We start from the raw sequence: 27392 nt of genomic DNA, 5'->3' as shown, positions 1-27392 counted from the left end.
AGCCAGACTACGGTTTGCAACTGCACATGGGGACAAAGATCGTACTTTTTGGAGAAATGTCCTCTGATCTGATGAAAAAAACTGTTTGGCCTTGCAAGCCGAAGGACATCATGCCATCCGTGAAGCACGGGGGTGGCAGCATCATGTTGTGGAGGTGCTTTGCTGCAGGAGGGACTGGTGCACTTCACAAAATAGATGTCATCATGAGGCAGGGAAATTATGTGGATATTTTGAAGCAACACCTCAGGACATCAGTCATCATGTCAAAACTTCCAAATGGACAGTGACCCCAAGCAAACTTACAAAGTTGTGGCAAAATGGCTCAAGGACAACAAAGTCAAGGTATTGGAGTGGCCATGACAAAGCTCTGACCTCAATCCAATAGAAAATGCGTGGGAAGAACTGAAAAGGTGTGTGTGAGCAATGAGGCCTACAAACCTGACTCAGCTACACCAGCTCTGTCAGAAGGAATGGGTCAAAATTCACCCAAGTTATTGTGTGAAGCTTGTGGAAGGCTACCCAAAACTTTTGACCCAAGTTTAAATTGTTTAAGGCAATGCTACCAATTACTAATTGAATGTATATAAACTTCTAACCCACTGGGAATGTGATGAAAGAAATAAAAGCTGAAATATATAATTCTCTACTATTATTCTGACATTTCACATTCTTAAAACAAAGTGGTGATCCTAACTGAACTAAGACAGGGACTTTTTACAAGGATTAAATGTCAGGAATTGGGAAAAACTTAGTTTAATTAAATGTATTTGGCTAAGGTGTATGTAAACTTCCGACTTCAACTGTATCAATGATGTCGCTCTTGCTGCTGGTGATTCTCTGAACCACCTCTACGCAGACAAACCATTTTGTATACATCTGACCCTTCTTTGGACAAACAAGCTTCAATGCCATACAACACTTCTTCCGTGGCCTCTAACTGCTCTTAAATGCAAGTAAATCTAAATGCATGCTCTTCAACCGATCGCTGCCTGCACCTGCCTGCCCGCCTGACTAGCATCACTACTCTGGACGGTTCTGATTTAGAATATGTGGTCAACTACAAATACTTAGGTGTCTGCTTAAACTGTAAACTCTCCTTCCAGACTCATATTAAACATCTCCAATCCAAAATAAAATCTAGAATCGGCTTCCTATTTCGCAACAAAGCCTCCTTCACTCATGCTGCCAAACATACCCTTGTAAAACTGACTATCCTATCGATCCTTGACTTCGGCAATGTCATCTACAAAATAACCTCCAACACTCTTGACGTAGTCTATCACAGTGTCATCCGTTTTGTCACCAAAGCCCCTTATACTACACACCACTGCAACCTATATGCTCTCGTTGGCTCGCCCTTTCTTCATATTCGTTGCCAAAACCACTGGCTCCAGGTCATCTATAAGTCTTTGCTTGGTAAAGCCCCGCCTTATCTGAGCTCACTAGTCATCCTTGGAACACCCACCCGTAGCACACGCTCCAGCAGGTATATTTCACTGGTCATCCCCAAAGCCATCACCTCCTTTGAGCGCCCTTCCTTCCAGTTCTCTGCTGCCTATGACTGGAACGAGTCTTAAATCTCCCTCACTAACTTTAAGCATCAGCTGTCAGAGCAGCTTACCGATCACAGCACCTGTACACAGCCCATCTGTAAATAGTCCGCCCAAATACCTCATCCCCATATTGTTATTAGTTTTGCTCTTTTGCACTCCTGTATCTCTACTTGCACATCATCATCTGCACATCTATCATTGCCAGTGTTAATGCTAAATTGTAATTATTTCGCCATTATGCCCTATTTATTGCCTTACCTCCCTAATCTTACTACATTTGTACTTTTGTTTATCCCATGTGTCCCATGTGTTGTTGTTTTTGTCGCATTTCTTTGCTTTATCTTGGCCAGGTTGCAGTTGTAAATGAGAACTTGTTCTCAACTGGCCTATCTGGTTAAATAAATGTGAAATAAATGTAAAAAAAGAAAATGTTTCAATTGTCTCAAGGCTTAAAACTCCTACTTTAACCTGTCTCCTCCCCTTCATCTACGCTGATTTTAAGTGGATTTAACAAGTGACATCAATAACGGGTCATAGCTTTTGCTTGGTCAGTCTGTCATGGAAAGAGCAGGTGTTCAATGTTTTGTTCACTCAATGTCTGTCTCTCTCTCTCAGATTCAATTAGAATGTAATTGATGTAGAGAGAGAATATTTTAGAGTGCTCACACTGATTTAAAGCAACGATATTCAGGTGATATGCTGATTTAAAAATGCAGCTGAAATTTAAACAATCATAATCTTTACAATAAAATAAAAGGTGACCCCAGAAAGCCAGATGGAAATGTGTAAATTAGATGTGCATTCAGTCCTTATATTACTGTACCATATGCAGCAGCAACTGTAAGAACCACAATGGAAATAAGTCCCTGACTTTATTGTGCAATCTCGTTCACTTTTAAAATTGTGTATGCTGTTGTTTTTTTACTGACAAATAAAATCAAGCAATAAATCCCAGCAATTTGATGAATGGAGAAAACACCAAAACGTTTAATGACATTCAGAGATTGTCAAGCCATGCCTTCGATACTGGGTAAGCCTACAAGGTAGGAAGGGGTGTGTTTTTTGTTAGTCAAGATTGACATCGTCTATTCATTCTGGTGTTGAAAACGCAACCCATGATACTGAAGTGCCCGAAGTCTGTATGTTTTTTGTTTATTGGTTGTGTGGTGGCACAGAAACCTATTGGTGGGGGAAAAATGGCAATATGTTATGTAATTATAAATTTGGCATCAAATGGTTGAAAATCAGATTTCTCCCTAGCTGATCATTGTCTGCAACCGGCTCTGATAGTGAAGTAATGAAACAGGCAGTGAGATTCTAGTCCATGGTGGTCAGCAAACCATTAACCTTCTGGCCCGTAGACATGCATGGCACATAGATATCTATGTGTATAAACACAGGGTCGCTACAGTTATTGTGATCATAACCATTATTTTGAGTTAATTCTATGAGGTTGGAGGGTGTTCAATGTATTTTACAGTACAAGAGGAGGGTCATGTAAAAATATTTGTAAAGTTGGGGAGGGGGTGCATTTTGTACTGGGCAGATGGCGGACAGCGTGTATGGCATCGTGTGGGCAAACGGTTTGCTGATGTAATTTATGTCAACAGAGTGCCCCATGGTGGAGGTGCGGTTATGGAATGGGCAAGCATAAGCTACGGACAACAAACACAATTGCATTTTATCAATGGCAATTTTAATGCACAGAGATACCGTGACGAGATCCTGAGGCCCATTATCGTGCCATTCATCCGACGCCCTCCTCTCATGTTTCAGCATGATGATGCACGACCCCATGTCGCAAGGAACACAATTCCTGGAAGCTGAAAATGTCCCAGTTCCTCCATGGCCTGCATGCTCATCAGAATGCCACATATTGATCATGTTTGGGATTCTCTGGGTCGACGTGTACGACAGCGTGTTCCAGTTCCCACCAATATCAAGCAACTTCACACAGCCATTGAAGAGGAGTGGGACAATATGCCACAATCAACAGTCTGGTCAACTCTATACAAAGGAGACGTGTCACATGCATGAGGAAACTGGTGGTCACACCAGATACTGACCAGTGTCACGCCCTGGCCATAGAGAGGCTTTTTATTCTATATTTTGGTTAGGCCAGGGTATGACTAGGGTGGGCATTCTATGTCCTTTTTTCAATGTTTTGTATTTCTATGTCTTGGCCTGGTATGGTTCTCGATCAGGGACAGCTCTCTATCGTTGTCTCTGATTGAGAACCATACTTAGGTACCCTTTTCCCCCACCTGTTTTGTGGGAAGTTAACTTTGTCTTTGTTCAGGGCACATAGCCCAAAGCTTCACGGTTTGATTTTGGTCTTTGTTTTGTCGGCGTCATTTTCAATAAAGAGAGAATGTACGCTTACCATGCTGCACCTTGGTCCAGTCCTTCAGCCAGCCGTGACACCAGCCCATACTTTTTTTTGAACAGATGCATATCTGCATGCCCTCCATTATTTCAATTGACTGATTTCCTTATGAACTAACTCAGTAAAATATTTGAAATTGTTGCAGGTGCATTTTAGATTTTTGTTGAGTGTAGATTAACACAAAGTTCAAATGTCATAGGCCTATGTATGTTTTTATGTTATCACTTATCATAATTACATACCTTGTGAAATATGTCATACCTAGGGCTGTTGCGTTGACTATATTACCGCCACAAGAGCAGTCATGTCTGCAGTAAAATTCCACGTGACCGTTGAGTCACGGTAATCTCCTCATATGCACTATGGACATTCATTGGTCAAAAGCAAGTTTGGGTGACCATCAGGTCCTAATGGTCTGGTACTCAGGGCTCTATTGTCCCTCCACCAGATTCGAATGGTCTGGTACTCAGGACTCTATTGTCCATCCACCAGGTCCTAACTGTCTGGTACTCAGGGCTCTATTGTCTATCTCATGGCTCAATTGAGAATAGTCTGATGGGTGAAAATATGACCACTTGAGGCGAGAACTGCGTGTGCAGCCTGAGGCAAGGAACAGAGCGCAAGCTCTTCTTGGACATTCTCAAATCATCAGTAGCCTATAGTCGCATCATGCAGCTGACATGTTTGGATTTCTAAAACATTCTAAGGTTTGTATCATTCACAACTAAAGTTGCTAAATAATTCTGAATCTAGCATATAGGGCCTGTTTCAAGTCAACATAGCCACTTCATATGCGCACTCGTTTCAGAAGGCACAGGTCTACGAATACATGTTCTGCACGTGATAATACCAGTGTATTTATTTGTATTCTGATCTGTATAGGTGAAATACAATACCAGTCAAAAGTTTGGACACACCTACGCATTCAAGGGGTTTTCTTTATTTGTACTATTTTCTGTAAAATAATAGTGAAGAAATAAAAACAATGAAATAACACATATGGAATTATGTAGTAACCAAAAAAGTGTTAAACAAATCCAAATATATTTTAGATTCTTCAAAGTAGCCACCCTTTGCCTTGATGAGAGCTTTGCACACTCTTGGCATTCTCTCAACCAGCTTCATGAGGAATGCTTTTCCAACAGTCTTGAAGGAGTTCCCACATATGCTGAGCACTTGTTGGCTGCTTTTCCTTCACTCTGCAGTCCAACTCATCCCAAACCATCTCAATTGGGTTGAGGTCGGGTGATTGTGGAGGCCAGGTCATCTAATACAGCACTCCATCACTCTCATTTGTGGTCAAATAGCAAAGAGACAGTCTAGAGGTGTGTTTTGGGTCATTGTCCTGTTGAAAAACAAATGATAGTCCCACTAAGAGCAAACCAGATGGGATGGCGTATCGCTGCACAATGCTGGTTAAGTGTGCCTTTAATTCTGAATAAATCACAGACAGTGTCACCAGCAAAGCACCATCACACCTCCTCCTTACACAGCGGTTGGAACCAAAAATCTCAAATTTGGACTCATCAAACCAAAAGACAGATTTCCACCAGTCTAATGTCCATTGCTCGTGGTTCTTAGCCCAAGCAAGTCTGTTCTTCTTATTGGTGTCCTTAAGTAGTGGTTTCTTTGCAGTAATTCGACCGTGAAGGCCTGCTTCACACAGTCTCCTCTGAACAGTTGATTTTGAGATGTGTCTGTTACTTGAACTCTGTGAAGCATTTATTTGGGCTGCAATTTCTTCAATGAACTTATCCTCTGCAGCAGAGGTAACTCTGGGTCTTCCTTTCCTGTGATGGTCCTCATGAGAGCCAGTTTCATCATAGCGCTTGATGGTTTTTGCCACTGCACTTGAAGAAACTTTAAAAGTTCAACATTTTCCAGATTGACTGACCTTCATGTCTTAAAGTAATGATGGACTGTCGTTTCTCTTTGCTAATTTTAGCTGTTCTTACCATAATATGGACTTGGTATTTTACCAAATAGGGCTATCTTCTTTATACCACCCCTACCTTGTCACAACACAACTGATTGGCTCGAACGCACTAAGAAGGAAAGACATTCCACAAATTAACTTTTAACAAGCACACCTGTTAATTGAAATGCATTCCAGGTGACTACCTCATGAAGCTGGTTGAGAGAATGCCAAGAGTGTGCAAAGCTGTCATCAAGGCAAGGGGTGGCTACTTTGAAGAATCTCAAATATATTTGGATTTGTTTAACACTTTTTTTGGTTGCTACATGATTCCAATTGTGTTATTTCATAGTTTTGATATCCTCAGTCTTCACTATTATTCTACAATGTAGAAAATAGTAAAAAAAAATAAAGAAAGACTCTGGAATGAGTTGGTCTGTCCAAACTTTTGACTGGTACTGTGAATTTGTGTTACCAACATGTATATTGATTATATAAAGCTCTGTCCTTACCTGTATAGGTGATACCTACAGTGTATTTGGAAAGTATTCACACCCCTTGACCTTTTCCAAATGTTGTTATGTTACAGCCTTTTCTAAAATGGATTAAATCGTTTTTTCCCAATCATCAATCTAAACACAATACACAATGTTTGCAAATTTATTTTTAAAAAATGATGCAACATTTACATAAGTATTAAGACCCTTCACTCAGTACTTTGTTGAAACACCTTTGGCAGCAATTACAGCCTTGAGTCTTCTTGGGTATGACCCTACAAGCTTGGCACACCTGTATTTGGGGAGTTTCTCCCATTCTTCTCTGCAGAACCTCTCAAGCTCTGTCAGGTTGGATGGGGAGCGTTGCTGCACAGCTATTTTCAGGTCTCTCCAGAGATGCTCTCCAGAGATGTTCAGAGACTTGTCCTGAAGCCATTCCTGTTTTGTCTTGGCTGTGTGCTTAGGGTTGTCCTGTTGGAAGGTGAACCTTCGCCCCAATCAGAGGTCCTGAGTGCTCTGGAGCAGGTTTTCATCAAGGATCTCTCTGTACTTTGCTCCGTTCATCTTTCCGTCAACCTGACTAGTCACTCAGTCCCTGCTGCTGAAAAACGCCACCACCATGTTTCACCGTAGGGATGGTGCCAGGTTTCCTCCAGAGGTGAGGCTTGGCATTCAGGCTAAAGAGTTCAATCTTGGTTTTATCAGACCAGAGAATCTTGTTTCTCATTGTCGGAGAGTCTTTAGGTGCATTTTGGCAAACTCCAAGTGGGCTGTCATGTGTCTTTTACTGACGAGGGGTGTGGTGGTTAATTTCTGGATTATCAAATGAGGAGAGAAATTAATCACACAAGTCAGCGTTATACTTAAACTGAATCTTTATTAGTGAGAGCTTTGCAATAGCGGTGGCTGGTTGACGAATCAACCTCAGATGATCCATTGAGAGCCACCACACAAAGGCTACTAAGATCTTTTATAGCAAAGATCCACCCCTTAGTGTACATAACAACCCACAGATGTTTAGAACGTGTCACAAGGTGAGACTTTTTAAATGAGAAAGGAGTATCCCGTAGCCAGATAGCATTCGCTATAAATGATTGTTCAGTTTGGCCCCTAAGACGAGGTTCCGATCTCATTCCTGGCACTTCATGGCACAAAAATACCAACTCATCCAATGGCATAAATCAATTGTCAACTCCAGATACTCCCATCTCAAGTAAAACCCCTTCTTGACCACACTCCTCAACAAGCTCACCGAGGGGAGTGAGCCTCTAGGTCAAACACTATCCCAGGATAAGTGCAACATCAGAGATGACATACAATGGTTCCAGACACTACCACACACATCCCCCCCAATGCCAAAGGAGGGAGTGACTGGACAGACATTGTGGGGACAAGTAATAGGTTCTCCATGAATTGTGCCATCCCTTCACATGGGTAAAGACATGGGTATAGGTAAAGACACATTCACATATGAAGACAATGTTCCCCCCTGTCCTCTTCCCTTTATGATATTCTGCATATCACCAGGGACATGTGAAAGACAAACCTGACCTCTCCCCTCTCTGGGCCCCAGGTGACTGAAGAAGTGCAACTGCCAACACCAGAGTTCGAAAGGATCCATTCTAATAACAAGTATATCACATAAGCATATTATGCAGATAAGACATCTTAATTATCTATGTTACCCAACTAATTCTGATTCTTTCACCACAGTGGCTTCCATTTGGACACTCTACCATAGAGACCTGATTAGTGGAGTGCTGCAGAGATGGTTGTCCTTCTGGAAGTTTCTCTCATCTCCACAGAGGAACTCTAGAGCTCTGTCAGAGTGACCAACAGGTTCTTGGTCACCTCCCTGACCAAGGTCCTTCTCCCCTGATTGCTCAGTTTGGCAGGGTGAAAAGCACTAGGAAGAGTCTTGATGGTTCAAAACTTCTTCCATTAAAGAATGATGGAGGCCACTGTGTTCTTGGGGACCTTCACTACTGCAGAAATGTTTTGGTACCCTTCCCCAGATCTGTGCCTCGATACAATCCTGTCTCGGAGCACTATGGACAATTCCTTCTACCTTATGGCTTGGTTTTTGCTCTGACATGCACTGTCAACTGTGGGACCTTATATAGAAAGGTGTGTGTGCCTTTCCAAATCATGTCCAATACATTGAATTTACCACAGGTAAATGGCAACAGGATGCACCTGAGCTTAATTTTGAGTCTCATAACAAAGAGTCTGAATAGTTATTGTTGAGTTTACATACACCTTAGCCAAATACATTTAAACTCAGTTCTACACAATTCCAGATATTTAATCCTAGTAAAAATTCCCTGTCTTAGGTCAGTTAGGATCACCACTTTATTTTAAGAATGTGAAATGCCAGAATAATAGTAGAGGGAATGATTTATTTCAGCTTTTATTTATTTATTCACATTCCCAGTGGATCAGAAGTTCTCAATTAGTCAATTAGTATTTGGTAGCATTGCCTTTAAATAGTTTAACTTGGGTCAAACGTGTTGGGTAGCCTTCCACAAGCTTCCCACAACTTGCTGGCCTATTCCTCCTTGCTCTCACATGCCTTTTCAGTTCTGTCCACACATTTTCAATAGGATTGAGGTCAAGGTTTGTGGCCACTCCAATACCTTGACTTTGTTGTCCTTATGCCATTTTGCCACAACTTTTGAAATATGCTTGGGGTCATTGTCCATTTGGAAGACCCATTTTCAACCAAGCTTTATTAACTTCCTGACTCATGTTTTGAGATGTTGCTTCAATATATCTACATAATTTTCCCTCCTCATTATGCCATCTATTTTGTGAAGAGCACCAGTCCCTCCTGCAGCAAAGCACCCCCTTAACATGATGCTGCCACCCCCGTGCTTCATGGTTGGGATGGTGTTCTTCGGCTTGCAAGCCCCCCCCCCCCTTTGTCCTCCAAACATAACGATGGTAATTATGGCCAAACAGTTCTATTTTTGTTTTATCAGACCAGAGGACATTTCTGCAAAAAGTACGATCTTTGTCCCCATGTGCAGTGGCAAACCGTAGTCTGGCTTTTTTTATGGCAGTTTTTGATCAGGGGCTTCTTCCTTGCTGAGCTGCCTTTCAGGTTATGTCGATATAGGACTTGTTTTACTGTGGATATAGATACTTTTGTTTCTGTTTCCTCCAGCATCTTCACAAGGTCCTTTGCTGTTGTTCTGAGATTGATTTTCACTTTTTGCGCCAAAGTACATTTATCTTTAGGAGACAGAACGTGTATCTTTCCTGAGCGGTATGACGGCTGCATGGTCCTATGGTGTTTATACTTTCGTACTATTGTTTGTACAGATGAATGTGGTACCTTCAGGCGTTTGTAAATTGCACCCAAGGATGAACCAGACTTGTGGAGGTCTACAGTTTTTTTATTTTGATTTTCCCATGATGTCAAGCAAAGAGGCACTGAGTTTGAAGGTAGGCCTTGAAATACATCCACAGATATACCCCCAATTGAGTAAAAGTATGTACATTAGCCTATCAGAAGCTCCTAAAGCCGTGACATAATTTTCTGGAATTTTCCAAGCTGCTTAAAGGCACAGTCAACTTAGTGTATGTAAACTTCTGACCCACTGGAATTGTGATACAGTGAATAAGTGAAAAGGTCTGTCTGTACAAAATTGTTGGGAAAATTACTTGTCATACACAAACTAGATGTCCTAGCCGACTTGCCAAAACTATAGTTTGACAAGAAATTTGTGGAGTGGTTGAAAAATTAGTTTTAATGACTCCAACCTAAGTGTATGTAAACTTCCTACTTCAACTCTATGTAAGTCAGGTATTTAAAAAAAGTACAAAATAAAAATTGCAAATATTTAAAAAAGTTTTTGCTTTGTCATTATGGGGTATTGAGTAGATTGAGGACATTTTTTTATTTAATCAATTTTAGAAAAAGGCTGTAACTTAACAAAAATGTGGAAAAAGTCAGGGGTCTGAATACTTTCCAAATGCAAGGTAAGTCGCCCTGGATTAGAGTTTCTGCTAAATGACTCAAATGTAAATTTATATAAAGCATAAACCTGTGCTGTTACCTATATATGTTGTATAAAGCTGCGTTCTTACCTGTAATAGGTGATACAACGTTGTGTTGTTACCTGTCCTGCAGGTGATGGCATCAGACGACCACCGCTTCCTGTCCAGCTCTCTGTACAGCACAGGTGTTCTGGTGGCCTGGGACCCTTCCCCCTTTTCTGCTGACCTCAGCCAGGTATGACTTGGGGAGAGTAAATACCAGTAGAGATCATTAGAGGCCAGTAAATACTACTCAAGACCAATAAAAACTTTTCAAAACCAGTAAAGATTGAGTGTAAAGACCAGTCAAGACTAGTCAAGAACAATCAAGACCAGTAAAGATCATTAACCCCCTAGAGTTGATGTCCATGCCCCCGAGGAAATCTAATTAGCTTAATAAAAACATCCCCGTCAAAATCCGTCTGTTTAAGCAACAAAAATATGTTTTGCAACGACTCAATCCACCGCATCCACCGATGTCGGCCTTTCGATCATAGCGTCATCTCTCAGTGGTGTAAAGTACTTAAGTAAAAAATTATTTAAAGCACTAGTTAAGTAGTTTTTAGGGGTATTTGTACTTTACTATTTATATTTTAGAACATTTTTACTACACTACATTCCTAAAGAAAATAATGTACCTTTAACTGCATACATTTACTCTGACACCCAAAAGTTCTCGTTACATTTTGAATGCTTAGCAGGACAGGAAAATTGTCCAATTCACTTACATCCCTGGTCATCTCTACTGCCTCTGATCTGGCGGACTCACTTAACAGAAATGCTTGGTTTATAATTAGTGACCGACCGGCTCAAATCAGTCTTATGTAGCAAAATTTGAAATGGTGTTGTTATTTACTTTGATAAAGTAGAGACTCAGAGCTACAAAATAGTATAACATACACTGCATTTGAGAAACAATGGGAAAGTCATTTTTCTTTGAAAGTTGATAAACTTGTAAACTCACTTTTGAGAAAATGGCCTTTGAATGTTTTGGTACTACTACTGGAGAGCCCTTCTTTAACTACACCCATTCAGCATCATTCACACCCTCTGAAGCTTTAGCCACACACAACACTTTAAGGGTTGATCCGAGTGTTCTGTACTAACAACAGCAATCAAGCACCCCTGTAAAGTTCTTTATTATACACAGATTCAAACAAATGTGTATTTATACACAATCGATAACAAATGTGTATTTATATGGACCCTGATGTAACTTTTATTGTTAATTTGTTTATTTTTCATGGCAGATTTATTCATAAAATGATGTGGGCAGAGAACAAACCCCTCTTCACATTCTTTAAGATAGAATTGAAATATTATTTTGAAATGATCAGTCAGTGTAAAAACAAAAAAGCAATACGTTCCAGAAAATGTTTTGACAAATTGAAAATACATCTCGATATGTAATACCTCTGTTTGTTAATTTTATGTACTCTTGTTTGCGATTGTGTTTATTGCGATTGTGATTATCTGAGGACAGCGCCCCGCATACAAACACATGAAAAACATATTTCAACCAGGCAGGTGAAAGTCAGAAATAGCGATATAAAAAATGCCTTACCTTTGATGATCTTCTTCTGTTGGCACTCAAAAAGGTCCCTGTTAGCCTGTTAATGGTCCTTTTGTTCGATAATGTTCTTCTTTATATCCATAAACACTCAGTTTAGCTGGCGTACTTCAGTCAATCCACCCAGTTTCCCTCCATCAAAATGCATACAAAATTAATCCAAACGTCACTAATAAACTTTTCCAAACATGTCAAACAACGTTTATAATCAAACCTTAGGTACCCTAATACGTAAATAAACTATAAAATGTAAGACGGACAATGGTTATTGTCTTTACCGGAGAAAAATACAAAAGAACGCGCGCTCAATCACGCGCTTGGAAACACTACAGCCAAATTGGAAGCTACCTAGAAAAATTACAGTTTCTGGCTTATTTTTTCAAAAACCAGCCTGGAACTGCAATCTGGGAGGACTTGTCCTTATAACAAAAGTGATGGCCATTGAAAATAATAGTAGGCTGAAATTATTTTTTGGGGGGGATGGTTTGTCCTCGGGGTTTCGCCTGCCATATCATTTATGTTATACTCACATACATAATTATAACAGTTTGAGAAACTTTAGTGTTTTCTATCCAAATCTAGCCATTAAATGCATATCAGAGCTTCTGGGCCTGAGTAACAGGCAGTTTACTATGGGCACGCTTTTCATCAAGACGTCAAAATACTGCCCCCTACCCATGAGAGGTTAAACAAATAATAATACCAAAATGTATACTAGCAGTCAAGCACCCAAGATAACTTGCTAGCTACTTCCAGACACAAATGAGAGAGGCCGACTTTAATTACACCGGCCATATTCAACTGATGTTGAGCATTCAGAAATTCATCAGTTATTCTGCGCTCCGGAACACTCAGATGAGAGTGCTCTGAAATCGGAGTAGATAGCCAGACTGAATTTACAAACTCACCCGAAATGGTTACTTGCATAGTGGAGTCTTGTTAAGACATGTAGCTAGCTTGCTAACTAGCTAAACAATGAACCATCATCACAACTCATGACCCTACTACCCTGGATGAATCTGCAGGTAGCCAACCAACATCATCTATCAACAGTTGTCGCAGTGACATTCTATTGAAATGGATACTTGCATGGTGGAGTCTTTTGTTCTGACATTTTTATTGATTTATTTCACCTTTATTTAAACAGGTAGGCCAGTTGAGAACAAGTTCTCATTTACAATTGCGACCTGGCCAAGATGAAGCAAAGCAGTGACACAAACAACAGCACAGAGTTACACATGGAATAAACAAACGTACAGTCAATAACACAATAGAAAAGTCTATATACAGTGTGTGCAAATGAGGTAAGATTAGGGAGGTGAGGCAATAAATAGGCCGTAGTGGTGAAGTAATTGCAATTTAGCAATGAAATACTGCAGTGATAGATGTGCAGAAGTGGAATGTGCAAGTAAAGATACTGAGGTGCAAAGGAGCAAAAAAATAAATAACAAAATGGGGATGAGGTAGTTGGATGGGCTATGTACAGGTGCAATGATCTGTGAGCTGCTCTGACAGCTGGTGCTTAAAGTTAGTGAGGGAGATATGAGTCTCCAGCTTCAGTGATTCTTGCAATTCGTTCCAGTCATTGGCAGGAGAGAAATGGAAGGGAAGAAGGCCAAAGGAGGAATTGGCTTTGGGGGTGACCAGTGAAATATACCTGCTGGAGCGCGTGCTACGGGTGGGTGCTGCTATGGTTACCAGTGAGCTGAGATAAGGTGGGCTTTACCTAGCAAATACTTAAAGATGACCTGGAGCCAGTAGGTTTGGCAACGAATATGAAGTGAGGGCCAGCCAACGAGAACATACAGGTCACTGTGGTGGATAGTATATGGGGCTTTGGTGACAAAACGGATGGCACTGTGATACACTGCATCCAATTTGCTGAGTAGAGTGTTGGAGGCCATTTTGTAAATGACATTGCCAAAGTCAAGGATCGGTAGGATAGTCAGTCTTACAAGGGTATTCTTGGCAGCATGGCAGAATGGTGTCATCTGCGTGGATCAGAGAATCAGAGAATCAACAGCATCAAGAGCAACATCATTGATGTATACAGAGAAAAGATTCGGCCCGTGAATTTAACTCTGTGGCACCCCCATAGAGACTGCCAGAGCGGAGAAGGTATGGTGGGATTCAAAATGTTTGGTGATCTGTTAATTAACTTGGCTTTTAGAGACCTTAGAAAGGCAGAGTAGGATAGATATAGTTCTGTAACAGTTTGTCTAGAGTGTCTCCCCCTTTGAAGAAGGGGATGACTGCGGCAGCTTTCCAATCTTTGGGGATCTCAGACGATACGAAAGAGAGGTTGAACAGGCTAGTAATAGGGGTTGCAACAATTGCGACAGATAATATTAGAAAAAGAATGTCCAGATTGTCTAGCCCAGCTTATTAGTAAGGGTCCAGATTTTGCAGCTCTTTCAGAACATCAGCTATCTGGATTTGGGTGAAGAAGAAGAAATGGGAGAGGCTTGGGCAGGTTGCTGTGGGGAGTGCAGGGCTTTTGACCGGGGTAGGGGTAGCCAGGTGAAAAGCATGGCCAGCCATAGAAAAATGCTTATTGAATTTCTCAATTATTGAGGATTTATCGGTGGTGACAGTGTTTCCTAGCCTCAGTACAGTGGGCAGCTGGGAGGAGGGGTTCTTATTCTACATGGATTTTACAGTGTCCTGGAACTTTTTGGAGTTTGTGTTACAGGATGCAAATTTCTGTTTGAAAAAGCTAGCCTTTGCTTTCCTAACTGCCTGTGTATATTGGTTCCTAACTTCCCTGAAAAGTTGCATATCGCGGGGGCTATTCGATGCTAATGCAGTACGCCACAGGATGTTTTTGTGCTGGTCAAGGGCAGTCAGGTCTGGAGTGAACCAAGGGCTCTATATCTGTTCCTGGTTCTAGATTTTTTGAATGGGGCATGTTTATTTAAGATGGTGAGGAAAGCACTTTTAAAGAATAACCAGGCATTCTCTACTGACGGGATGAGGTCAATATTCTTCCAGGATACCCGGGCCAGGTCGATTAGAATGGCCTACCCGCTGAATGTTTTTAGGGAGCGTTTGACAGTGATGAGGGGTGGTCGTTTGACCGCAGACCCATTACGGACGCAAGCAATGAGGCAGTGATCACTGAGATCCTGGTTGAAGACAACAGAGGTGTATTTAGAGGGCAGGTTGGTCAGGATGATATCTATGAGGGTGCCCGTGTTTTTTGGCTTTGGGGTTGTACCTGGTAGGTTCATTGATCATTTGTGTGAGATTGAGGGCATCTATCTTAGATATTAGGACAGCCGGAGTGTTAAGCATGTCCCAGTTTAGGTCACCTAACAGTACGAGTTCTGAAGATAGATAGGGAGCAATCAATTCACATATGGTGTCCAGGGCACAGCTGAAGGTGGTCTATAAGAAGCGGCAACAGTGATAGACTTGTTTCTGGAAAGGTGGATTTAAAAAAAGTAGAAGCTAGAATTGTTTGGGCACAGACCTGGATAGCCTGCAGAGTTCTGTCATGCTATCTCTGCAGTAGATTGCAACTCCGCCGCCTTTGGCAGTTCTATCTTGTCGAAAAATGTTATATGTTCTAGTTAGGGATGTACATTTCAGAATTTTTGGTGGCCTTCCTAAGCCAGGATTCAGACACGGCTAGGACATCCGGGTTGGCAGAGTGTGCTAAAGCAGTGAATAAAACAAACTTAGGGAGGTTACAGAAGTCAAAAAATGAGAGCGCCTGGGCAATGGGAGTGGAGCTAGACGCTGCATGGCCTGGATAAACCTCTACATCCCCAGAGGAACAGAGGAGGAGTAGACGATTAGAGGCGCTTTGTCTCTAGAGACACTATTTAAACCAGGTGATGTCACCACATGTGTGGGAGGTGGAACAAAAGGGCTAGCTAGCTAAGTCATATTGATCAGGGCTGGAGGCTCTACACTGAAATAAGACAATAATCACTAACCAGAACAGCAATGGACAAGGCATATTGACATTAGGGAGAGGCATGCATAGCCGAGTAATCATAGGGTCCAGTGAGTAGCTAGGCGAGCTGGAGACACGGCGATTCAGACAGCTAACTGGCCGGGGCTAGCAGGCTAGCAGAAGAGCCTTAGGGGGACATCGTGACGTAAGAGCCTGTGGAAATTCCCTCGGGCGGATTACATCGGCAGACCAGTCGTGATGAATCGGCAGGGCTTCGTGTTGGCAGTAAAAGGGGTCCAGGCCAATTGGCAAAATAGGTATTGTAGCCCAAGGAGTGGCTGATGGATCTCTTCAGCTAGCTGGGAGATGGGCCTAGCACGAGGCTAGCTCCAGGCTAACTGGTGCTTTCTTCGGGACAGAGACGTTAGCCAGGAGTAGCCACTCGGATAGCAGCTAGCTAGCTGCAATGATCCAGGTGAAAAGGTTCAGAGCTTGAGGTAGGAATCCGGAGATGTGGAAATTTGGTGGAGAAAAAGCAGTCCGGTGTGCTCTGGGTTGAATCGCTCTGTGCAGACTGTCAGGAGTTGACTGGGCTAAGGTTAGCTGATGACCGCTAGCAGTGGCTAACTGACAACTAGCTAATAGCTAGTTAGCTGGCTAGCTTCTGTTGGGGGTGACGGTTTTAAAGTATAGAAAATAGCAAGCAAAGGATCCAAAAGGCCTTTTTGTGTTTATTGTTGACACTGATAAAAGACTGGTATATTCCTTCATGGTCCAGTCTGTCCAGTTTCTCCTTGTGCACATGACACATGGCCACATTATTCGGCCTTGTTTGACTCATTGATGATCCAAGCCATGTCTTAAGCCTCCTCGGAGCACTAAAACTCCTCTCAGCCTCTACAGAGGAGGCAGGGACGACCCCTAAGCCTTAGTAAAGCTTCCACCTGCCTAAAGAGACCATCTTACCTCTGGCACCATTTCCCCAATAATGCTATCAACATCTGAGCTCATTTTATATGTGTAATTAGCCCCAAATATGGCCAGCTGCACCTGCAGTAGTCTTGAATTTTCAAGCTGCTGCAGCTTTTGGAATCCAGCTTGACCAAACCTCTCTTTGAATTGAGTATTCACTGTGTCCAAGGTGTTGTAGAATTGGGCTCTGTACAAAGACTGGGCATCTGGATGGATATGGGCAGCAGCCTGACCAGTGTAACGCTTTGTAGATTTGCGGATATGAGGCATCTGAATAAGTTGTAGGTCCAACTTTATTGCTATAGCAGTTGTTTTTGCGAACAAGACATCAATGTGCTCCTCCATCCGCTTGCCCTGCATGCTTGTTTTGACATGGTCCACAGCCTCCAACATGCCTGAAACAGTCTGTTTCCTAAGCTGCAGGGAGGTGTTCAGGCACTCCAAATTCCCCATCAGGTCTTCAGTCATTACAAGGCCAAGCACAGTGTCCCCTTTTAGAAATGTTCCATGAAGATCATTAGCCTTAGTTGAAGTGTCAGATGATCTGCATGATGCCATTTCTTCAAGGACTGTCAGCACTGACTCATACTGGCTGAGACCTGAACGGATGGCAGGGGTGCGAACAGTCCACCTGGTGGGACAAAGGTTTGCACGAGGTGAAACCATGTGGACCACAGTGATAATATGTAGCCAGTGCTTTCCTTAAAATGGCTTGCACCCCCTGCAATCGTCCAGCCATGTTTGTAGCACCGTCATCGTTTGGTTGTAGATCTGCATCTACGAAGCGCAAACATATTGACTCCTGATCAACTCCTGATATATCCTGGGTGCATTCAAACATATTGACTCCTGAACAACTCCTGATATATCGTTGCTGCCGTCAAACATATTGACTCCTGCTCAACTCCTGATATATCCTGGGTGCATTCAAACATATTGACTCCTGATCAACTCCTGATATATCATTGGTGCCATCAAACATATTGACTCCTGAACAACTCCTGATATATCGTTGCTGCCGTCAAACATATTGACTCCTGCTCAACTCCTGATATATCCTGGGTGCATTCAAGCATATTGACTCCTGATCAACTCCTGATATATCCTGGGTGCCATGAAACATATTGACTCCTGATCAACTCCTGATATATCCTGAGTGCCATCAATGCCAAGTGTGAACTGGACCACTGGCATTGATGTTATTTCGGACAATTTATTTGACGATTGTAATGCCCACCAGCTTCAATTATTTTTTTGCATTTGGGGACTGGTGAAATCAAAGTGACATTTCAGCCAGGTGGTCAGCTCTGCCTTGTACTTTAGAAGCTGGCTGAAATTCACACTCTCCTTATCAATGCCTCGAAAATCCTGACCTTGCCACGCCAAGCACTTCACACCCCCAACAATTTTCATAAGATTTATCTTTGCTTGTTGCTGCTGTCTTTCAAGCTCATGTGAAAGTTGTAATTAACAGGCTTTGGCTCCTGAATCCGAGTCATCATAGCTCATTTGTGACACTAATTTGGCTGTCTTTATGCGCACTAAATTTCTCCAGTGCCTTCTTCCAATTTTGAAAGCCAGTCTTGACAAAAGGTGAACTTAGACTTTTGTGTTACAAAGTATTTAGCACGATAAAAACAGAGGACCCCCTTTAAGGAGGGGCTGTAATGGAGCCAAGTATAATCTTTAAACCATTTCTCCTGAAAATAGTGTCCTATTTGATCGGGTTTGAGTAGGTATGACATTCACATTTGGCCGATCATCTTCGCATGACTGTCTGCTCTCTCTCTCTGTATGTCATTGTCTGAAAGTCACTCTCCCTGCTTGATTGTGTTATCTGAAATGCACATGAGAAGCCATACTTAGAGGAATATCACAGATTAAATTAACTTCAGGATTAGACTGTCGTGATGTCATTATTCGGTTTTAACCATCAATATTTGCTCCTTCTCTCACTCACCTCCATGTCACCTGCTGCACGTTGAGTCCACTCTGCACGTTGATGCTTTTATTCCTGAGGCGGACGCGGTGCTTGCGGAAGTGTCTGGAGGACAAGAGAAGTTAATCTTGGCGACAGTATCCCATGACTCCAAGGAGGAGGGAAATTGCTCACACACAGAAACTGCTGGCTCGAAATCATGAAAAGAATAGTCATTCAGGTTTGCTGATTGAATGTGAATATCTGCTTGAGTCAGATTCTGCACCGAGATGTGTCGAAACTTATTTTTCTCCAGGGGTCCTTTCAACAGATACTCCTTGTGGATGACTGTGTTGCAGCCAGCGTTAGGAGAAGACAGTGTGGTCGGTGGCGACGGCACGGTTACCTGTGACCACAATTGGTTGTTTTTCCAATCCATCAGTGGGACGAAACGATCCAGCAAGTCTGCTCAAAGTAGCAGATGTTCAGTTTTGAGGCTGCTAACATACACAGGGTGAACAAGCGATACGTTCTGGAAGTGTAGTTTCAGCATGAGTAGCATTGTGAGAGGTGAGGTAGTCTGAGTGAAACCTTGAAGTTTAGTGTCACGTTTTTAACCAACATTTAGCTGGCTTCAAAGCCCTTTTGAGATCATTGAACAACATTTGAGAGATGAGCAATATTGTTGAACCCAAATCAATTAGCTCATCACAGGTTAAGCAGTCCTCCAGGAATGTGTTGAGGTATGGCGTCTGAGTTTTGTGGTCATATTCCCCACAAAGTGGAGTGATTGTTCGCAATGGTGTGATGTGTAATTTGACTTGGAGTTTGAGTGGAATTGGCTATTGCGATGTGGTTGACCTTGTGCGTCGCAACATTTGTATCTGAGTCTGTAGTCAAAGCCAGGGGGCCTGTTCCTTGATCAAGCGGGGTCTCGTTTGAGAGCGGGATTAAGTTGATTGTTTACGCAAATGGTGCTAATTTTGGCGGACCTGTTGTCCGGCAAAGCCACGCCTAGTCATGGTGATCTTTTTCGTATTTGTGAAATTTTTGCCGCTTCTGTAGTTCTCTTAGCAGAGCTTTTAGAGAACATCGGTCTACGATTTGATCATCATTGAACCCTTTGTTACCCTGGTGCTCTGATATTTTGTGTGGGTTGGGGGCAGGAACGTAGTAATCAGGTTGATTGTAGCGGTAGTCGTTTCGCTGGCGATGTACTTTATAGTTATTTTGACCACTGTGGTTATTGGTATCATGTTTTCGTGGTACATGCCTTTGTTGTGCATTATTCCTGATAACGCACCCTCTAACTGGAGTGAGTGCTCCTGTTCAATCTTCAAAACCAAGATGTCAGGGCTCTTAGTGCCCCTCACTGTCGATGCCTCAAAAGCTGTGCTCGCAAGCTCTTTGAGTTCTGAGATTGGCAAACCAACGTGGGCTGAAGGGCCACAGTAGTTAATGAAGTTGGGATACATTCCATTCCTGTTTCAGTGAGTAGCCAAAGTAAGCTGAACAAAGCCTATGATAGTATGCTTGTGGGTGTTCCTTCCGAGCTTGTTTGACAGTGAGTGTTTGCGTGTCACAGAAGCACTGAATTCTATTTTCAAAGCCATGGCAAGTTTTGAGTAGTCTTTTTGCACCTGTTGCTGTTGTAGACGGATTAACCTTGTCACATGTCTATTCGACATTCGCTTCAAGAGGTAAAGACTGTCAGTACCTGGAGCATTCGGATAGCCATCCAAGGCATCCTCTATGTCTGCTAAGAGCGTCTCAGTGTTTGGCTTCGCTCAAGTGGAAGTTTTTTACAATTTTGTCAAGGTGTTCCATGACGTCATCTTGTGGGGACATTTGGGCCGAACGGCCAAGAGGAGAAGCCAAGCTTTGGCTTTGTTGGCGAGGAGCCGCCATATTACTCTGTGCCAAATGACCAAGAGGAGAAGACTGAGTGACACCTGAGAGAGGCAAATTCTGAAACCTTCTGTCTATTCACTCATTTGTGTACCGAGCTCCGGTTGCGAGCTTGGTTGAGTAGTCACACTGTAGCGCGTAACTGTTCTTAAATTCCTCCAGATGGTACCTAAGGGTGGTATTCTGAGTCCACTTGGGTTCCTAGTGTACTTATTTTAGATACGTGAGAGTCGCACTTGCTTCGTTCGGCCTCATACTTATCTGTCATCGTTTGCAGGTAAAGGTCTTGAGTGCAGAGCAAGAGATTCAGTGATGAGATTTCCTCCGCTTGTGTAGAGATAATTGTTCTCATCTTCCTCACCTGGGTTCTCGCATCAATTATTTGGTCAGAGACTTCGATGAGTTCCGCTGTTTTGTCATCCAACTTAGTCATTGTGTTCATTAACTGATCGTCTCTGGTCTGCAGCATTTGGACTAGAACATTATTGCTTTGAGTGTTGTTCAACAAAACTGCATACATGTTATCAAGTTGCGCACCCCTGTTTGTAGATAACTCATCAGACTTCATCTAATTTATTTTTGGCTAAATCGAGTTGTTCCTGTAGAAGACTATTTTGTTCAAGAGTTTGTTCTCGTTCATTATCATACGTTTTTGCATTTAAAAAAAAAAGAATTGTTCCATTTTCAAACGCAGTTCCTAGCAGTATTTTTTTCGGCTTTTGTCATTAGTTTCCTGGTTCTCCCCACTGTCTCTTCATATCAACCGTTTCTTGCTTGTGCTTCTGCTGTGCATTAAGATACTGTCAATAATATAATGTCAATCTCTGCTGGCGGCCATATATCAGGGCTAAACTGGAGAGAACCTTGACAAGGCATGCGCCTGTTTTTTGCTAATGGCATAGTTGGGTTTATATCACTGCTGAGGTCAGCGATCAATCTTTCTATAGGTGAGGGTTCACTAATTAGCGGGGGAATGGGGACCACCCCCCTGATAGCTTGCTCATTATAATTAAAAAAATAAAAATGCTTTTTTCTAAGTTTGGATTTTGAGTCGGTGGAAGCTGCAAACTCAGGTTCTATGCTCGCTTTGACAGGGACAACAAAAATCCAGCCATCAAAGCTGAGCTCCCCCTAGACGACCTCTCCCTCAGACTATCCATCGCAGATGCGTTGTCTGCATTGATCGTGTGCTCCGGTCATGTGCTCGAGCATGTGCTGGGCAGCTGGCTGAGGTCTTCACTGACATTTTCAACCTGTCACTGGCCCAGGCGGTTGTTCAAGACCGCAAACATTGTGCCAGTGCCGAAGCAGTTGACCGCATCAAGTCTGAATGACTTCCGACCTATTGCACTCACCCCCACGATCATGAAGTGCGAAATTGCGAAAGACTGGTTTGGGCCTACCTCATGTCCTGCAACACTGGATCCCCACCAGTTTGCCTACCGACTGAACAGGTCTACAGAGGACGCCATCTCCATAGCTTTACACTCTGCCCTAACCCACCTGGACAAAACCAACACCTATGTGAGAAGGCTGTTCATAGACTCAGCATTCAATACGGTCATTCCCTCTAGGCTGGTCACCAAACTCCATGACCTAGGGATCAGCCTCTCTTTCTGTAACTACACTTTTGACATCCTAACCAACAGACCCCTGTCTGTCAAGTTAAACAACCTCACCTCTTCAACCCTGAACCTGAACACCGGTGTGCCACAGGGCTGCATGCTGAACCCCCTCCTATACTCCCTCTTCACCTACTAATGCGTTCCTGTACACGGTTCCAACACCATCGTCAAGTTCACAAACGACACCACGGTGGTAGGCCTGATCAGTGACAATGACGAGTCATCCTACAAGGAGGAGGTTAAGCACCTGGCTGCTTGGTGCACTGTCAACAACCTGGCCTTCAATGCAAAGAAAACCAAGGAGCTCATTGTGGATTACAGGAAGCCTAAAAGCTGCAGCCACGCCCCAGTTCTCATTGGTGGCACTGAGGTGGAGCGTGTGCCCAGTTTCAAATTCCTGGGTGTCTACATCTCCGATGACCTCTCCTGGACCCTCAACACCTCAGTTGAGGCGCAGCAGCTTCTGTACTTTTTGAGGAGGCTGAAGAAGGCCCATCTGTCTCCCAAGACCCTGGTGAACTTTTTTCGCTGCACGGTTGAGAGTATTCTAACTGCTCCACAGTGTGGTTTGGTGGATACTCTGTGGCCCACCGGAAGGCCTGCAACGGGTGGTGAAAACCGCCCAGCACATCACTGGTGCCCAACTCCCTGCCGTCAAATACCTCCAGTGCAAGCGGAGTCTGCGTAGGGCGCGCGACATCATCCCCCTACTATCAGGCAGACTGTACAGGTCTCTACATTCCACCACTAGCAGGGTCAAGAACAGTTAATTTCCATCTACACAGAACCCTGCTGAACTCTGCGGCACGGCACTAGCCATATCCACCCGCCCACATCTTAGTACTGCCTCTCAGGGACCTTGTTGCACTACTCTTTACAATCTTTCCGGTACTACTGGACTCTGACATTGCTTTGCAAAGTCTGATTAAGAACATTATTCAGTTGTACATGTACGCATACCTCGGTAACCTCGTGCTGCTATCCCTGCATTCAGTTGCATGCCTCCTTGCACATTTAGACTTGTTTGCCTTCTTTGCATATTTATACATCCCACTTAATAACATTTGTTATACTTGTAAATGTTTTGTTTGCACTTTTGGTCAGATGCTAACTGCATATCGTTGTACTGTACTTGTTCAATGACAAAGTTGAATCTAATCTAATAAAACATTTATTTAATCTATTTATAGACGTGAATGATTCCTCAATACTGGATCAGTAATGTGGAAATTGGATGTCAATGAATTTGCAAAAGCAAATTTAATTGATTAAGCAATGTTAATGATTAATCATACCTGTATAGACTCTGGGAATTAAACTTTTTTTTAAACATACATTTTTATTAAAGAGCTCATAAAGAACATGTACCATACATACACAACTTATATTCAGTCTTTACAAAGGAGTGTAGTTACATTCACATGTTAAGGGTACATTTTGGCTGTATAGAGCAAATATTTCAAGAGTCTGAATAAGTATACAATTTGGATTAAGCCTTACAGAAGCAAACAAAAAGACCATAAATTACAGAATAAGACCCGTACGATATGTCAGGAACTCTGACCAGACACCTTCACACCTATGCGGTCTATTTTGCAAGATTTATGTAATTCTCTCCATGTCAGCAAGTTCCCCGCATAGACCTATCCACATATCTTTTCAAGGTGCATGTTCATTTCTCCAGCATTTTGTCACACATGTCCTTGCTGCTGCTAAAAGATGATCTATCAATTTAAGTGGAGAGGATTGGAGTGTAATCCACAGGAACAATACCTAGAAGGAGATGACATGGGTGTCACGGTCGTCATAGTGAGGAGACCAAGGCGCAGCGTGATATGAATACATCTTCTTTAATTAAACAACAACAACTACTACTACTACTACTACTACTACTACTACTACTACTACTACTACTACTACTACTACTACTACTACTACTACTACTACTACTACTACTACTACTACTACTACTACTACTACTACTACTACTACTACTACTACTACTACTACTACTACTACTACTACTACTACTACTACTACTACTACTACTACTACTACTACTACTACTACTACTACTACTACTACTACTACTACTACTACTACTACTACTACTACTACTACTACTACTACTACTACTACTACTACTACTACTACTACTACTACTACTACTACTACTACTACTACTACTACTACTACTACTACTACTACTACTACTACTACTACTACTACTACTACTACTACTACTACTACTACTACTACTACTACTACTACTACTACTACTACTACTACTACTACTACTACTACTACTACTACTACTACTACTACTACTACTACTACTACTACTACTACTACTACTACTACTACTACTACTACTACTACTACTACTACTACTACTACTACTACTACTACTACTACTACTACTACTACTACTACTACTACTACTACTACTACTACTACTACTACTACTACTACTACTACTACTACTACTACTACTACTACTACTACTACTACTACTACTACTACTACTACTACTACTACTACTACTACTACTACTACTACTACTACAACAACAACAACAACAACAACAACAACAACAACAACAAAACCAAAATGGGAACCAATTCAGGCCACCATAGACCTATAATAAACTTAGACTAACAAAAAACCCTAGACAGGACAAACAAGCATACCCACCCTCGTCACACCCTGACCTGACCAAAATGATACATAAAACATAGAAAACTAAGGTCAAGGCGTGACAATGGGTCTGGTTGAATAATAATACTTGTGATTTCCTGAAAAGCATGGAGAATTTCAGACCCAAAAGTCTGGATTTTCAGACATTGACAAAATATATGTGATAAAGTACTTATTTGTCCACACTGCCTGCAAACACGTAGCTGATATTATTTTTTTCATTTTATTAAGTTTATCAGGGCTCATAAAAAAACAATGTAGTACATTGAATTGAAACTCCCTTGTTCAGTTACATGTAGTGGCTTTATATAGTGTTTTCCATATGTTCCCCCAGCTCTCCTCTGATATCTGCACCTGTAATTCAACCTGCCATGAGTTCCTAAGATTATCTAAAGATAATATTTGCATGTTAAGGATATTGTGATAAACATTTGAAACGGTTCCAATGTTTTCCCCTTGAGAAAGTGATTCAATCATCTCGTCAATAGGCGTAATCGGCTCAGTCATTTTCTGTAACAATCCTTTTTTTAACAATGAATTGCCTTACTTGAAGGTACCTATAACGTTTTTTGCCGATATAATGAATTCCTCCTGGATTTCTTTAAATTATTTAAAAATTGAGCCTTTGAATAGTTGAGAGACTCTACAAAGCCCTCTCTCTTCCCATTCCCTAAATCTTTGGGACATAGTAGCAGGGAGAAAGGCTGGGTTGTGAAATATAGGCGAGTGTCTAGAAATGTCATTACTCACTTTATATTGGCGTTAAACCTCCTTCCATGTCTTCAATGTAAGAGTAATAATTGGGTTTTGTTTAATCCTGTCAATAGAAATAGGACCTGCTATAAAGGCATATCACAATATTGACTCTCATTTTCAAGCCATGACAAATCCTTCGGTTGTTGAATCCATGATGCTATGTGATTAAGTTGCGCTGCCCAGTAATATGATTTAAGGTTAGGGAGGCCAAGCCCACCCAGTTCTTTGAACAGTTGTAGTTTTTTATAACTAATACGAGCCTTTTTATTTTGCCATAAAAATGTGCCTATTGCTGCATTTAGGTGAGTAAAGGTTTTAGCAGGGATTTTAACAGGAAGCATTGAAAACAGAGCAGTCTTGTTAAGACATTCATTTTCAACCCGACCTGCTAGATCTTCAGTGATTTTACTAATGCAGACCATGAATGTTTATGCCACTTTGAATAGCTTCCGCAAGAGGTTCTATACTAAGGGCAAATAACAGTGCCGAGAGACAATCTCCTTGACGATTTCCTCGTTGTAGTGAAAAGGAATGCGACATATTCCCATTAGTTCTAACAGATGATTTGGGACTTGAATATATCAGTGTAACAGTTTAGCTTCCATCCCTCTCCTCGCCCCTACCTCAGCTCGAACTAGGGACCCTCTGCACACATAGACAACAGCCACCCTCAAAGCATCGTTACCCATCGCTCCACAAAATACGCAGAGCAAGGGGAACAACTACTTCAAGGTCTCAGAGCGAGTGACATCACCAATTGAAACGCTATTAAATCAAATGTATTTATATAGCCCTTCTTACATCAGCTGATATCTCAAAGTGCTGTACAGAAACCCAGCCTAAAACCCCAAACAGCAAGCAATGCAGGTGTAGAAGCACGGTGGCTAGGAAAAACTCGCTAGAAAGGCAAAAACCTAGGAAGACACCTAGAGAGGAACCAGGCTATGAGGGGTGGCCAGTCCTCTTCTGGCTGTGCCGGGTGGAGATTATAACAGAACATGGACAAGATGTTCAAATGTTCATTATTGACCAACATGGTCAAATAATAATAATCACAGTAGTTGTCGAGGGTGCAACAAGTCAGCACCTCAGGAGTAAATGCCAGTTGGCTTTTCATAGCCGATCATTAAGAGTATCTCTACCCCTCCTGCTGTCGCTAGAGAGTTGAAAACAGCAGGTCTGGGACAGGTAGCACGTCCGGTGAACAGGTCAGGGTTCCATAGCCGTAGACAGAACAGTTGAAACTGGAGCAGCAGCATGGCCAGGTGGACTGGGGACAGCAAGGACTCATAATGTAAGGTAGTCCTGAGGCATGGTCCTAGGGCTTAGGTCCTCTGACAGAGAGAAAGAAAGAGAGAATTAGAGAGAGCATACTTAAATTCAAACAGGACACCGGATAAGACAGGAGAAGTACTCCAGATATAACAGACTGACCCTAGCCCCCCGACACAAACTACTGCAGCATAAATACTGGAGGCTGAGACAGGAGGGGTCAGGAGACACAGTGGCCCCATCCGATGATACCCCCGGACAGGGCCAAACAGGCAGGATATAACCCCAAAGCACAGCGCCCACACCACTAGAGGGATATCTTCAACCACCAACTTACCATCCTGAGACAAGGCCGAGTATAGCCCACAAAGATCTCCGCCA

At 42.3% G+C, this 27392-nt stretch overlaps 1 protein-coding gene across 2 annotated transcripts in view; it reads left to right on the top strand.

Moving 5' to 3' along the window:
- The window catches only part of st6gal1 (ST6 beta-galactosamide alpha-2,6-sialyltranferase 1), a 160048-nt gene that overhangs the window by 90098 nt on the left and 42558 nt on the right, over nt 1–27392 (top strand). For both annotated transcript variants that reach the window (XM_021563263.3, XM_021563264.3), the window contains exon 7: nt 10487–10588. In XM_021563263.3, coding sequence (XP_021418938.1) covers nt 10487–10588 — 102 coding nt within the window. The remainder of the gene's footprint in view (nt 1–10486; nt 10589–27392) is intronic.

The sequence above is a fragment of the Oncorhynchus mykiss genome, chromosome 15, assembly GCF_057628025.1.
Source record: "Oncorhynchus mykiss isolate SJ-2025 chromosome 15, ASM5762802v1, whole genome shotgun sequence".
NCBI lineage: Eukaryota > Metazoa > Chordata > Actinopteri > Salmoniformes > Salmonidae > Oncorhynchus > Oncorhynchus mykiss.
This window is presented reverse-complemented; position numbering and strand designations above follow the sequence as displayed.